The following is a 13,517-nucleotide window of genomic DNA, read 5'->3' as shown; positions in this document are numbered from 1 at the left end:
ACACGGTAAGGTCTTCCTTGTGTTTTCTTACAGATTACACAATGATGAATTACACTTTTGGATAATTGGCGAAGCTGTGGGACCCAATATTCCTGTCTCACACTTGCCACGGTTGCATTTACTCCCATGTGAGCTTGTAAACAGTGATGCCCCGTTACTATCAATTTTGTGAGAAAACAACTTTTCGGCAGTAAGATTGAGAATCTTATTTCCGCCGCCTGTGCGACATGTTCCAATCTTCCTCTGCATCTTGTAATTCCTTCTTCCAAGAAGAGATTCAATTGTACTAATAAGGTCAATTTTGAAACTTTACCCCCTTTTTCCAAAGCTCTATATTCTTCCGGAAAGTATTCCTTTTGTAAGAGGATAATCATTTTATTTTTAGCTTGTTGAAGTTCTTCCAGCGTTAAACTTACAATTTTTCTACAGCCAGTTGATTTGCAATTGTGAATAAATCGCCTAATCCAAGCTATAGTTTTACAAATTTTATCCACTCTACTAAATCTTTCCCAGTTCAGCAGATGGGTTTTTTCACTGTTACCTACAAGATGGACTTAAATAACTTCATCCTGTGCTTGTGCTTCTTTCACCCATGTCCTGTCAATAGGATAGAAGTGGTTTTCTGATTTTAACCAGGGAGGTCCCTCCCACCAAAAGGAGTTATTTCTTACTTCTTCTGTCCTTTTTCCGCTAGTAATCCAGTCGCTAGGGTTTTCTAAAGATGGGACGTAAGAAAAGACGATCCCCGTAGTTATAGAATTAATTTCCAATACTCTATTTTTCACAAATACTGGCAAATTATTCTTTGTCACTAACCATCCCAGGGCAACTTTACTATCAACCAAATTATTATTTTCTCAAATTTATTTTCTTCAAAAGTTTCAACTATAAATTCACACAATCTTGCACCTAACAACAAAGCCATTAATTCTAATTTAGGTACGGTCAACTCTTTAATGGGTGCTACTCTACACTTTGCCATAATTAGAGACGAAGTTTTACCACTTGCTCGATAGGCCACACAACCATAAGCTGTTATGCTAGCATCACAGAAAATGTGGAGATAATCCGTTTTCTCCAGATTAGTGCCTCTGGAGAAGGAAATACTGAGACTTTTCTCTAAGTCTTTGGACAACTCATTCCACTGTTCTAATAAAGGAACTGAAAGTAGATCATCCCATTTCAACTGCTGTTTCCACAAATCCTGTAAAAATATTCTAGCTCGTATCGTAATAGGGATAAGCATTCCTAAAGGATCATAAATTGGGGCAATTGCACTTAGAATTTCACGTTTTGTTAGACCGGTCTAAAGATGATTAGGTGTTATTGTTAATTTATCATTAGAGATGTTCCAATTTAGGCCTAAGACTTTATAGGTTTGCTTCTCTTCTGATTTTATACGATAAGCACCCGCAAAAGTATTCAAAAGATCACTATTACTAGTCCATTCCTTTAAATACAAGTGCGCCTGTGCAAATATTTTGTTTGCGCCAAAAAATAAGTTTATTAATTCTTCTTCATTATTAGAGGTAAATTGAAGGTTGTCCACATATAATCCCCTTCTCATCATATCCACCATTTCAGTACAACTCGTATCTTTTCTTACAGCTGCCAGATGTGATTTAATAGTGGCATTCAACAGAAACGGAGAACACGTAGCCCCAAACAATAACACCCTAAACCTATATGTAATTAATTCGCTATTTGGATCCGTTGGGTCTTGCAACCATAAAAACCGTGTGTAATTGCGGTCTTCTCTCAATTGCACCATAAGAAACGCTTTTTCTATATCACTAATACAGGTGTAGTTATTAGTCCTGAACTGCAATAAGACCTTGAGCAAATCTGTCGTAATATGTGGTCCAGTCCACAGACAGTCGTTAAGGATCAATCCATTTTTACCTTGTCTCCAGGAACAGTCAAAAACTATTCTGATTGGAGTGGTGGCACTATCTTTCTGTACACTATGATGTGCTAGATAATGACAATTTTCAACCACATTGTTTTTATCTACCCTTTCAATAAACCCCCTATCCTTCTGATCCTTCAGGATTTTCTGATAGTGGTTCAGGTAGACTTCATCCTTCTGAAATTTTGCACACTGTTGCTTAACCCGGCCCAACGCCATGCCAAAATTGGATGGAAGGCTTGACTTATTAGACTTCCATGGTAGGCCACAACATATTGCTTCTCCATTTCAGAATATACAATGGTACTTTCAAAGTCTTCAAGAACCTTTCGATCATGTTCTTTCAATTCATTGAAGTCAATACCTACTTCATCTAAATTCCACAAAATATCCAAATCATTCTTTATATCACTATCAAATTTATGAGTAGCTTCAATTACTCCCTCGTTAGTTGCTAGCTTTAACACAGTTACCTGGGTTTCCTGCACTGGAGGGGCATTACAGGACCCTGTCACACCATATCCAAATATGTTAGGTAACAATATCAATTTTCCAGCCTTCCTGAATCCGGGGTGTAATATGTTATAGACATTATCAACGCCTACCAACATATCAATGGGTGCTTGTTTGTCCACAGGCAGATCGAAATCCTTGTCCGCTAGACAAATTTTGGTTTTACACAACGTTTTCAAATTTCGTTCAACGTTGAATTTCTTAGTATACTCTGGTAACTCATCTACCACAATACAATCCATAATAATCAATCTACCCTTATACGGTATGGAAACACTAACCGTCTCATACTCATTCACAGGTTTGCTTGTCAAATAACCCCTTAAGGCAATTTTATCCGTGCCTTTAGATCTATACTGTACGTCCTTAAGTGCTGACCTCCTGATAAAGGTTCGTTCTGCACAAGTGTCCAATAATCCACGAAGGCGTACCAAATGTCTTCCTTTACCTTTTAACACAATTGTGGCTGTTGGTAAAATTGACCTCTGCTTGGGTTTCTGACCCTGATCACTTACGGAAAGTGTTCCAACCTGCACACCATTATTATTAGGTTTATTTGCTGATTTATTTGTTGATTTACTTGGTTCGCTGGTTTGTTGTTTATCACATAATACACGATGATGTTTTAATCTGCATCCGTTTCCACAAATTTATTTTTCACAATTTACACTAAAATGTTTATTTGATGCACACACAAAACATAATCGTAAAAACCCGAGACGACTCAGTTTCTTATCCCTACTGGCATAAGTTTTACACTGTGTCCACCAGTGTTCAGCTTCACACAATGCACATTTTCTTGTTTGTTGAGAACTAAATTTATTCACATTTCCTTTGCTCTTAGGTCTAAGAGATTGTGACTGATTCACTGTAAACGTAGATATTGTTGATAGAGTTCCAGGTTTACTTACATCCGTTGAGACGAAAGATCTTAGATTGTGAATTTCTTCTTCCAGATATTTCTTAAATGTATCAAATACAAGCCAATCATCCCCATTTCTGCGTTTTACAGTTTCACTAACACTCTTAGGCAACTTACTATAAAGCAAAATAGTGTAGAGCTCATTCAACTCCAGGTTTTCACTCTCTAATGATCTGATCGAACATTCAAAATTTGCTCTGAATGATTGCAATGCTTCTGAATCAGGAGATGGAGACTCCATTTCTAATAATCTTCTTACTAGAACTCGTTTGATCTCATCCTTTTTCCCATATGTGGTTCTGAGGAGAGATATAGCTTGTGAATAATTCGCAGCTTCTAACTTAAATCCTGAAATCAGTTTTAGAGCATATCCTGTGAGCAAACTTTGCAGATATGAGAATTTCTGAATCAGTTCTAAATCCCCTCCCTGGTGTACCGACACATTGTACAATTCCCAAAAGGAATTCCACTCCAACACATCTCCAGTGAAATGTGGGAGATCCAATTTAGGCAGTCTAACATTAGTCTTATGTGTGGGTGGAGGATTTCCAGAAGAACCACTTCCTGATATTGCTGTGATGGCATTGCCCAACTTATACCAATGTTCACCAACTACTACTTCATATTCTGCTTGCTCTTCCACTTCTTTCATTCGATCTTCTTCAGTGGTTAAGGCTAATATCTTTTCATTCAAGTCGTGCACAATCTTCTTTTGCTTCATAATTAAATCCTTAATTGAAGACAATGTATTGACATTACCTGCAGCAATGGCAGAGTCTATCTCATTTACCCATTTGGTGATTACGCCCTTGTAACCACCTCGTGACCTCACCAAAGCTTCTTTATCAGACATTTTTCCAAAGATAATTATCAAACCAGCTAAAACCAATAAATTTTCCAATTTTCAGCAATTTCAACAAACAACTGTTCATACAGAATATACAATTTCAACAATTTTTCATATATAACCACCCCATTAAATACAATTAATTAACACACGAAGAGAAATTCAATTCAAAAATTATCACCATAATTATATATTTTATTTTCAACAACACAACTATATTAAATTCTTTCCCATTATCCTTTTAAACAACTTCAACTTAACTGCTCGGTCATTAACAAGATGGCCACCTGTGCGACAACGTTATTCCTAATTAATGCCGAGACTAGTTTAACCCATCAATGGATTCCCGATCATTGACAAAATGGACGCCTTGTGCAACAACGATATTATCAATGTTGGCGCAAACTCACACAACTCGAAAATTTCACCATAGGAAAGAATCAATTTATTACAACAATTATTTCTATTTTAACTCATTTTTCAATAAAAATCACAACTAGTGAAAAATAATTTTCATACTTAAATGTTTTTAATTAGTGGCAACGATTAACACTGATCAATTCCGAATGTATAACGCATATCCAATCTCCTCATATGATTCACAGCAAAAAAGTACGGTGTCAACTGTTTTCTAAATTGCCAATTACGACCTAGCTATAACAACCCGCCGTCACGAACACTTTCTCACGACGCGTAATGTTAGTAAAAACATCTCTCAAACAAATTCACGTATTAACACCAATATTAATGTTAAATACATACGTTATCCCTCAGTATTAATCATAACCCTCGATAATAATAATAATACATCCTGGTCAGGGCACCACTATATATTTACTCAAAAGAATCCAAAATAGTAAACATATAGATTCTTCAATAAATATGGAAACCTAAATTTACCCTAATTTGGTTTGCATATTACCAGGTTCTTTAACAGATTTTCATGGATTCTTTTCTGTTCCCATCATTCAATAAATCGAGACATTGCATTGTGTTTAAATCATTATTTGACCAGGAATAAAAATATTCACATTTATTACTAACCTTAACTATTCATTGTAACCTTTCCTATCCGGCAACCCGAAGTACAGTCCTATTTTACAAATGTCTGTCAGTAACGATATCTAACGTGCATGCATGCCCTTCAATATCACTAACATAACAAAACACTTATAAAACCTTGACTTAGCTTTTAATCCATGATGATAAGAACTCCTCTTGTGGGTGTGTTAATTCCTTCCCTCCCCTGAGATACCGTAAGGTAACTATAACCCTCACTGTCACGTACGTGAGCCGGTACTAACTCCTTCTGAGTTATGTTACTCAAAGACGACTGAGCATCTACGCAGGCGCGACCTGCATTCGTCAAAACAAACACTAACAACTCGTTAACGATTGCTTAGAGTCAAACAACTATTTGATATATTTTGCCTTACAAAAACTTCGAAAAAAAGAAATATTATATTATTACAAAATAATTCAATACAACTATTATAATTCTCTACGCATCTCACATTGCATAATGTTCATAATATTTCCCTTACAAAATAAAAGATAAATGACTGTTTACTGGTCTTTATATATATACTATCGTGATTTCATCGTAAGTCACGATATATATATACTGTATATATATATATATATATATATATATATATATATATATATATATATATATATATATATATATACATATATATATATATATATATATATATATACACACACATATATATATATATATATATATATATATATATATATATATATATATATATATATATATATATATATATATATATATACACACACACACATATATATATATATATATATATATATATATATATATATATATATATACAGTATATGTATATGTGTGTGTCGAGGCTGATATGAAGAACTGCCTAATATGTGTACTAGTCAACCGAATTGCCTGATTTGTATATTAGGCATTAACGTTGCCTAAATTGTAAACTCCTTTCAAAACTATGCTTATTTCATAAACTAGGCAGCCTAGTTTGTAAATTAGGTAGCCTATTTTATTAAATAGACAAATTACCTAGTTAGTAAGTTAGGCAGCCATGTAATATTTTATTGTTATACCTAACTCCTTTTTTACTTTGTTTATGGTGTTTCTATTAAGTCCCTTATTTTTCCTAAATAAGTCTTCCTTACTCACTGCTGCTCAGTGCTTAGCAAGCTATCTATACATCCAAGATAACTGAAGACAAAACTCGATTTAGAGAAAGCTTTAAATCAAGTCTATAAAACACTAGATTTAAAACGTAAATGTTACTAATTGCTGAAATGTACCAGGCTATTGTCGCCGAACTGGCTGGATCAACCTCGAAGAAAACTTATTGCCTAAAGAAGAAATTTGAAGTAATCGAGGTTGGTGGAATAAAAAACTTCATCACCAGGAGTCTCTCTCTCTCTCTCTCTCTCTCTCTCTCTCTCTCTCTCTCTCTCTCTCTCTCTCTCTCTCTTTCTCTCTCTCTCTCTCTCTCTCTCTCTTTTCACACATTTCTGTGTAACATACCAGAAAAAGGAAAAAAACAAAATAAGGGAATTGACATATGGGCTTTGAAAAGTTTGACTTTTGCTGAACGAGGACAAGTCGATCTCATTGCAATGGAATCAAACTATTGACTGTGGATTTAAATATTTTCTAAATTTTCATGACCATTTCTAAAAATTCCTGATCCTTAAGCCAATAAATTCCAAGATAGCAGTAGACATAGCATACAATCTTACTGACATTTTTTGGGCTCAAGCCATGTCGTCCTGATGGAAGTTCCTTAAAGTAGTTTCCTAAGGGATATATGTACTACAGTGATATTCCCAGAGAATTTTACCTTTAGGTATCCAGAATTCTAACTCCTGGCACGAATATCCTTAAATTTTCTTTCAAGGATATCGCACATTATCAGAGGACGTATTCTTGACACGGCACATAGCAATCTGTACCCCTAATAGCGTTTACGCTTCGAGGGGTTATGGCAGAATAGAGGGGGAGCCGTATCAAGGTTACCCCCGTTCTTGTACTACTATTGAGTATGACAACAGCACGATCTCCAAGATGGCGGACATTCCTTATTTTGTAGCGATTTCGCTCGGTGGTATTCCCTGTTGATCTAACCTTTTCGATCGTTTTCCAAGGATTATAATTATGCTTTCTCCATCTTCTTCCACCTCTGGAAAGTTGAGTATCAAGTCTTTACAATGAGTATATTTTAGCTCCTGTTTCACTGTGAAATTAGAGTAATTTATTGGGCCTAGGAGCTAGGCCTGTTACTGGAGGCGCCTTGGGCGCTGTCGTTCGTTAGGCATGTGTTATTTAGTTAGCAGAACGACTTTCCGGTTTTAAATAGCATTAATTAATTATTTTAAGTATAGAACTATTTAGGCAAATTATACTTGTAAATATATTGATAATGTGCATAATTTCCTTTCCATGTCAATCGTATAGTTAGAGTTTCGGTGAGTTAGGTAGCCGAGATCTCGACTCGCCTAGGTAACCTAACCTAGGCGTTTTATTATACGTTCCGACATTTCCTCGGTTACCCTCGTGTATTGTTTTCAATTCAAGTGGAGACTGATACCTCCTAGAATTATATGAAACATTACACGTCCCCATGGAGATTTAAGGGTAATCTCTCTTTCCCTCTGAGTGTAGCTTCAGGCTACAACCCTAGTGGTCGTGCCCTGAATCTTATTCAGACATGACTAGCCTAGGGTTTTTCTGTCTCTTCCTTTAACCGCAGGTTGTGGTATACCAGCAGGTTTTGGGATTCAGTCAGAATCTCAGAGTATTTAGTCTTATGTCAGCAACCTGCCGGCAGGGTGAATAGGTTGTAGGATACCATCATTCCCCTGCCGGCTAGGCTGCCGACATTGGAGGCTAGCCCTCCCTAGCCACACTTGAAGTAGTGGTAGGATACCATCTTCTCCTTGCGATCTAGAAGACTAGTCCTGTGCTCACAGTCCCTTAGGCTGAAGAATAGTATTCTTCTTTTGCCTAGGATGGCAGCGGCACTGGAACTCTGTTTCTCCCCTGTATTGGCAATCTCTGGGTTGGGGAACTGAGTCTCTCCTGTCACCTAGGATACTGCCGATACTGAAACAGAGTTTCTTTAAGGTGTGGTAGGACTGTCAACTTTGCCAGTTCCTTCCACACCCTATACAGGACCCTGTTCCCTTCCCCTCTGTCCACTTTTTGATGGCCGAGCCAGTGTCTTTCACTGGGCCGGCATCCTGCAACCTTACCGTTGCCGGTGGGTTGCCAGAGCCGACCAGACTCCCTCTCTACAGCCTCTGTCCGGCTGCCGGTAGCTATGTTAGCTGCAGGCAGCCATGACAACTGTCAGCAGCCATGTTGAATGTCAGTGACCATACGTCTTTCAACTGCCAGCGGCCATGATGGCTGCTGGTGGCAATGCAAACTGCCGGGTAGCCACTTCATCTGTCGGCAACTATGGTCTCTGCCGGTGGCTGGCAACTGCCAGCAGCCAAGATGGCTGCCGGTGGCTGGTGGCTGCCGGTGGCTGGCGGCTGCCGGTGGCTGGCGGCTTCCGGTGGCTGGCGGCTGCCGGTGGTTGGCGGCTGCCGGCAGCCATGATGGCTGTGAGTGGGAAGTCCCTTCTGTTCCCAAGGTTCTTCAGTTCTCCCTTGGACTGCTAGCCACAGGTTCTGTTGCCGGAGTACCGCCGGCCAGGCTGGCACAGATAGGTGCTGACTCAGACGGCAGCACGCCGACTGTACTGGTACTGCCGGAGGCTAGCCTGCCGGCAGTGTATCGGCAGCACCTTGCCGACAATAGTACTGTAGCTGGATGGAAGCCTGAATGGTACATTCTGCCCTTCCATTTGAACCTTCTTTCTGGAGAAAGGCAGTAAAATTAGACTTTTACATCCTTAATTACTGTATACATACACAGTAAGGAGTAGCCTTTACTCCATGCTATCTCTCTCTCTTTAGCTAGCATGCTGGATATGCCGGCAAGATCTAGCTATGCCGGCAACATGCCGGCTGAACTACAGTATATGTTATACAGGTAGCCAGTTTTCTATCTGCAGTATATTCTATACTGCAGATAGAAAACTACTATATATATTATACTAGTAGTTATTTCCAATATATCTTGGGTATCCCTACACAGATATTTGCCGAACTCAATCCTATATTGAATGAATATAATTTCTTCAATATTCTGATTAGAAATCAGTTTTTGGATTACCCTACAATACTAAATATCTTCAAGGCCGGGGTGTTACACTCCTAACCCTTAAAGGGTAGAGCCGTTATCCTTGAGTCTCCCTGATCAGGAAACTCTATAATTTAGTATTGTAAGGAAGGCCATGGCAAATAGGTTGAGTAGGATACACAAATATATATCTTTATTTTTCCTAGTCCAGCCGGCGTCTTGCCAGCTGGACCGCGCTGTCAAATGCTTGCTACAAAGGCAGCATATTGGCTGAACTACAATATATAATTGTACAGTAGCCAGTAATTTTCAATACATATATATGGCAAATAGAAAACTACAGTACCATTATACAGTAGTAATTTCTAACATAGCTTGGGTACCCTTGTGCGAGCTTCTGCTGGTACCGCTCCTATATTGAATGAATAGTATTTCTTCAATTTTCTGATTGAGAATCAATCATCCTGACCCCAAAGTATTAAGAATAAAAAGGGACAGTAAATTAGTACTTCTCTACCCCTAGGGGTAAGAGCCCTTTTAGTTGGAGTTCCTTGATAGAGGAATCTCCGTATAGTTAATACCGAGTGGAGGTAACAGCATTTTCTTACAGGGGGTACACAAGTATGTGTCTCCTGCTATCCCTTTATAGCTTCCTATCCTAAGCTATTCTGTTAAAAGATGACCTTTGTATATTGATTATCAGGGAGATAATCCTTTGTATACTCATTCTGTTTTCCTTTCTTTACAGGAGGAACACCAGATAACTTGTGCCGCAGTCTTCTGCAAGGCCAAGAGTAAGTATTTTTACGGTCATAATACTTGCAGGTTTCATGCCCCCTGCAATATTATTTCTGATTCCCTACATTATTGGAACCCGCAGGTTTGCAATATATGTCGGACATTAACGAAGGTTTCGAGAATCCCAAGTCTACACAGACTAGGGATACAGCTAAATACAAATTACGCAACTGAGTGAGAAGCTTCCAGAAAATCTCTCCGGGACCTTACCTACCTAATGATAGGATGCGTAAGCTACTATTTCCAAAGGCAAGTAAGGAAATAGTGGTGCCTCAGGCGACAATTACATCCCCTGACGGCCAGATAGCCTTTGGGAAGGAGGGCAGGAAGTGCCCCGGGTTAGAAGAAGAAAATGTCGTGTCGGAATTGCCTCCGCCTATGCCGGCTCTAGAGCCATCGACATTGACATCTTCGTCTTCTACCCCTCTATTAGATAGAATGGAACAATTATGTACCCAAGTGAATAATCTAATAGGGAGCTTTCGTAAACAAAACGAAACGCAGGAAGTAAAATGCAAGATAAAGCCTTGCAAAGCTTCTCTCATCGCTTCCCAAGGGTCATTCAAACGACCCGTGGATCAAGACCTACCGACATGTTCCAAAACCAATCCCTGGAGGTTTATGGAGCTGATGCCGATTTTAAATGGCAAACTCTACATCTCGGAGAAGATGGGTGCTGTTCCTTTGGACAAAATTCAATTTTGGCCAAGCTTTGATGATTTCCCTAATTGTTCTGTTAGACTGAGGTATGAACCAAAGTCAAGAAAAGGAACGGAATCGAAGGAGGTCATGATTCTCGACCATGATAAGGCACAGGCTATCCTGTCAAGTAGCCTGAAAAAGGCGGGATATTCGGAGTTGAAGGTATTCTCTCTGAATAACAGGCACCCTTCCTTTCTTGCTCCTGCTTCAATCTCATTCCCCTTTATGGGGAAGGCATTTACATCTGTTGCCAAGGCAGTGGAGGCGGGTAAGCCATGTCCTGCACTCAAGGAGTGCGAGCCTCTGTCACCAGCCTTTCCCAGACAGGAAAAGGACTGGAAGGAAGTCCATTTAACTTTCTCAGTAGGAAGTTTAGATGCGGATGTCGCCAGTCGACAATTTAACTAACGTCTCCCTAAACTATCTGAGTTTCTCTTGTATAAGGAACAAGAGACAAAGGAGAGACTTGCAGCCTCCCTTTCTCTACAAAACTACATAGAGTTGTGTTCAACCTATCAAAATACCCCAGACATGCTTATGGTCCTAGCCAAAATGCATATGGCTACCTTAGTGAAGGACCTTTACACCTTTATGAAGGCTAGGAGAGCATGTAGAGAGTTTGTGTTCACCACTGCAACAGTGAAACATGAAACAAGGAAGCTAATATCTTCCAAAATCTGGGGTAAAGACCTCTTCCCAGACGAGGTAGCTAGGAAAGTGATTAAGAGCACCACCACGGAGAACATAAGTCTTCTCCAAAAGTGGGGCATTCTTTCAAAGAGAAAATCTTCCATGGTTGTGGGTCCCCAACCTAAAAAGAAGACGGGAAAGCCTGGATATATCCGGGCTGTTCAACAACATCCCACAGTTCCAGTGACCACGATGCCACAGGCAGGTGGTCAAAAGTTTAAACTTACTGATTATTCGAAGCATGAAGATGCTTCTGGTAGGAGGGAGGCTCCTTCAGGATCGTCGGACCTTCGATCCTTGGGTCCAAGGCCTAATCAAGATGGGACTATGATGGGAAACAGAAATGTCTCCACCATCATTTCCTTACCTTCTCCTACAATCCAAAACCCTCCTGGAGGAGTATACCTGAGAGCTCTAGAACATACAGGTGGTAAGGAAACTATAGTCCATCGAGTTCCAGGGAAGGCTGTTTTGTGTCCACGAGAAGGACTCGAGAAATCTCGGAGTCATTCTGAACTTGTCGCCACTCAATAAGTTCATATAAAACAGCAAGTTCAGAATGTTAATCCTTCTGAACATATGGACCTTGTTTCAAAAAGGGGTGTTCGTAGTCTTGTCAGAGCTGAAAGATGTCCTATGGCAACTTCCAGTCAATCACCCCCTCCCCTCCTATATAGAATTCAAGTTACAGATAGTAACGTACATCCTAAGAAAGATACGTGTCGGACTAGACACAGTCCTATATATCGTCATAGGATTGGCAGACTTAGTCATGTAAAAACCAAGCCTAGAAATAGTTCAGGCAACAATGCACCTGGACGAGAGGCTGGGGTGGGCAGCACCCGAAGTGGCTGGTGAATGTGCATCGAGCTCAAAGGTTTCAATGGCTGAAAAACCATTGAAGCCTGTGGTCACATCAACTCTCCTTTCCCTTGGGAATATAAAAGGAGATCGCGAGGTCTGTCAAGAGACTCAGGTAATCAGTCAGATCTCCAAGACGCTAACAGGGAGAAGCTCTGAACCCTGCCCAGTTCGCAATAGTGACAGACCTAGTGCTAAGAGCACAGCGGAAAGATGCGTCAAGAGCCTGGAGAAAATACGCATCAAATGCTTGAAGAGATCTAAAAAGACTGATATCGGTCCCTCTTTAATCGCTTCTCTAACAAAACTTAAAGCCCGAAAGTCCCAGGACTATGCTGGTCCTGTCATGAGTGGGGAAGCTCTCTCCACACAGATCAGACTTCCTACAACTGATCTGGGACACCGAAGCGATAATGAGACGTCGCAATCGACAATACTAAGGAACGTCTCATACAGTCTAGGTTAAGTTAACCATCCCTTTCTTAAAGGGATGGTACCTGTCAGCACTTCATATACAATTGATCCACAATGTGACAGTGGATGCTCTATTTCGATTCAAGCCAATAGAGTTGGAATGGTCCATGGACGCAGACCTATTCCCTCCCAGATGGGAACAAGTCCCGGAACTGCAGATCGACCTCTTCATCACAAGCGTCTTCAAGAAACTACCTCGATATGTAGCCCCATACGAGGATCCTCTAGTGGGGTTGATAGACAGCACGTCTCTAGTATGGAAGGGATGGACTCAACAGGTTCAGATACTTCCAAGGGTGAGTAGTTCTATTGGCTCCCAGGTAGCCCAAGAGCAATCTGTCCTCCTTAATGAAGGAACTGAAGCTGAGGTTGGCCCTAGTTCTGAACCTAGGTCTATTTCAGAAGGTTCAAAAATTAATTGCCTTCGTTTTATCACAGAAAACCCGAACTCTTTATTTCATGATTTTCTTACCCTAGCGTTTAGAAAAAGGTTTGGGATCTCAGAAGGTAATATAGAATTCTTAGAAGAATACAAGTCTACTGTAAGTCAACTAGAAGACAATATGAGTCTTCCTGGAAAACGTGGGTTGCGTTT

The 13,517-nt window shown here is 39.7% G+C and overlaps 1 protein-coding gene across 1 annotated transcript in view; it reads right to left on the bottom strand.

Annotated features, from left to right (window-relative positions):
• Positions 1–4,197, bottom strand: part of LOC137641044 (uncharacterized) — a 13,710-nt gene extending 9,513 nt beyond the window's left edge. The window contains exons 1-5 of the mRNA XM_068373493.1: positions 3,137–4,197; positions 2,103–3,052; positions 1,607–1,974; positions 1,108–1,306; positions 1–541 (exon numbers count right to left, since the gene is read on the bottom strand). The exon at positions 1–541 is cut by the window's left edge and continues 1,045 nt beyond it. Coding sequence (XP_068229594.1) covers positions 1–541; positions 1,108–1,306; positions 1,607–1,974; positions 2,103–3,052; positions 3,137–4,197 — 3,119 coding nt within the window. The remainder of the gene's footprint in view (positions 542–1,107; positions 1,307–1,606; positions 1,975–2,102; positions 3,053–3,136) is intronic.
• Positions 4,198–13,517: the final 9,320 nt, after the last annotated feature.

This window comes from Palaemon carinicauda, chromosome 5 (genome assembly GCF_036898095.1).
Source record: "Palaemon carinicauda isolate YSFRI2023 chromosome 5, ASM3689809v2, whole genome shotgun sequence".
In the NCBI taxonomy this organism is placed as follows: Eukaryota; Metazoa; Arthropoda; class Malacostraca; order Decapoda; family Palaemonidae; genus Palaemon; species Palaemon carinicauda.
Note: the sequence above shows the minus strand (reverse complement) of the source record. Positions and strands in the feature narration are given on the sequence as shown.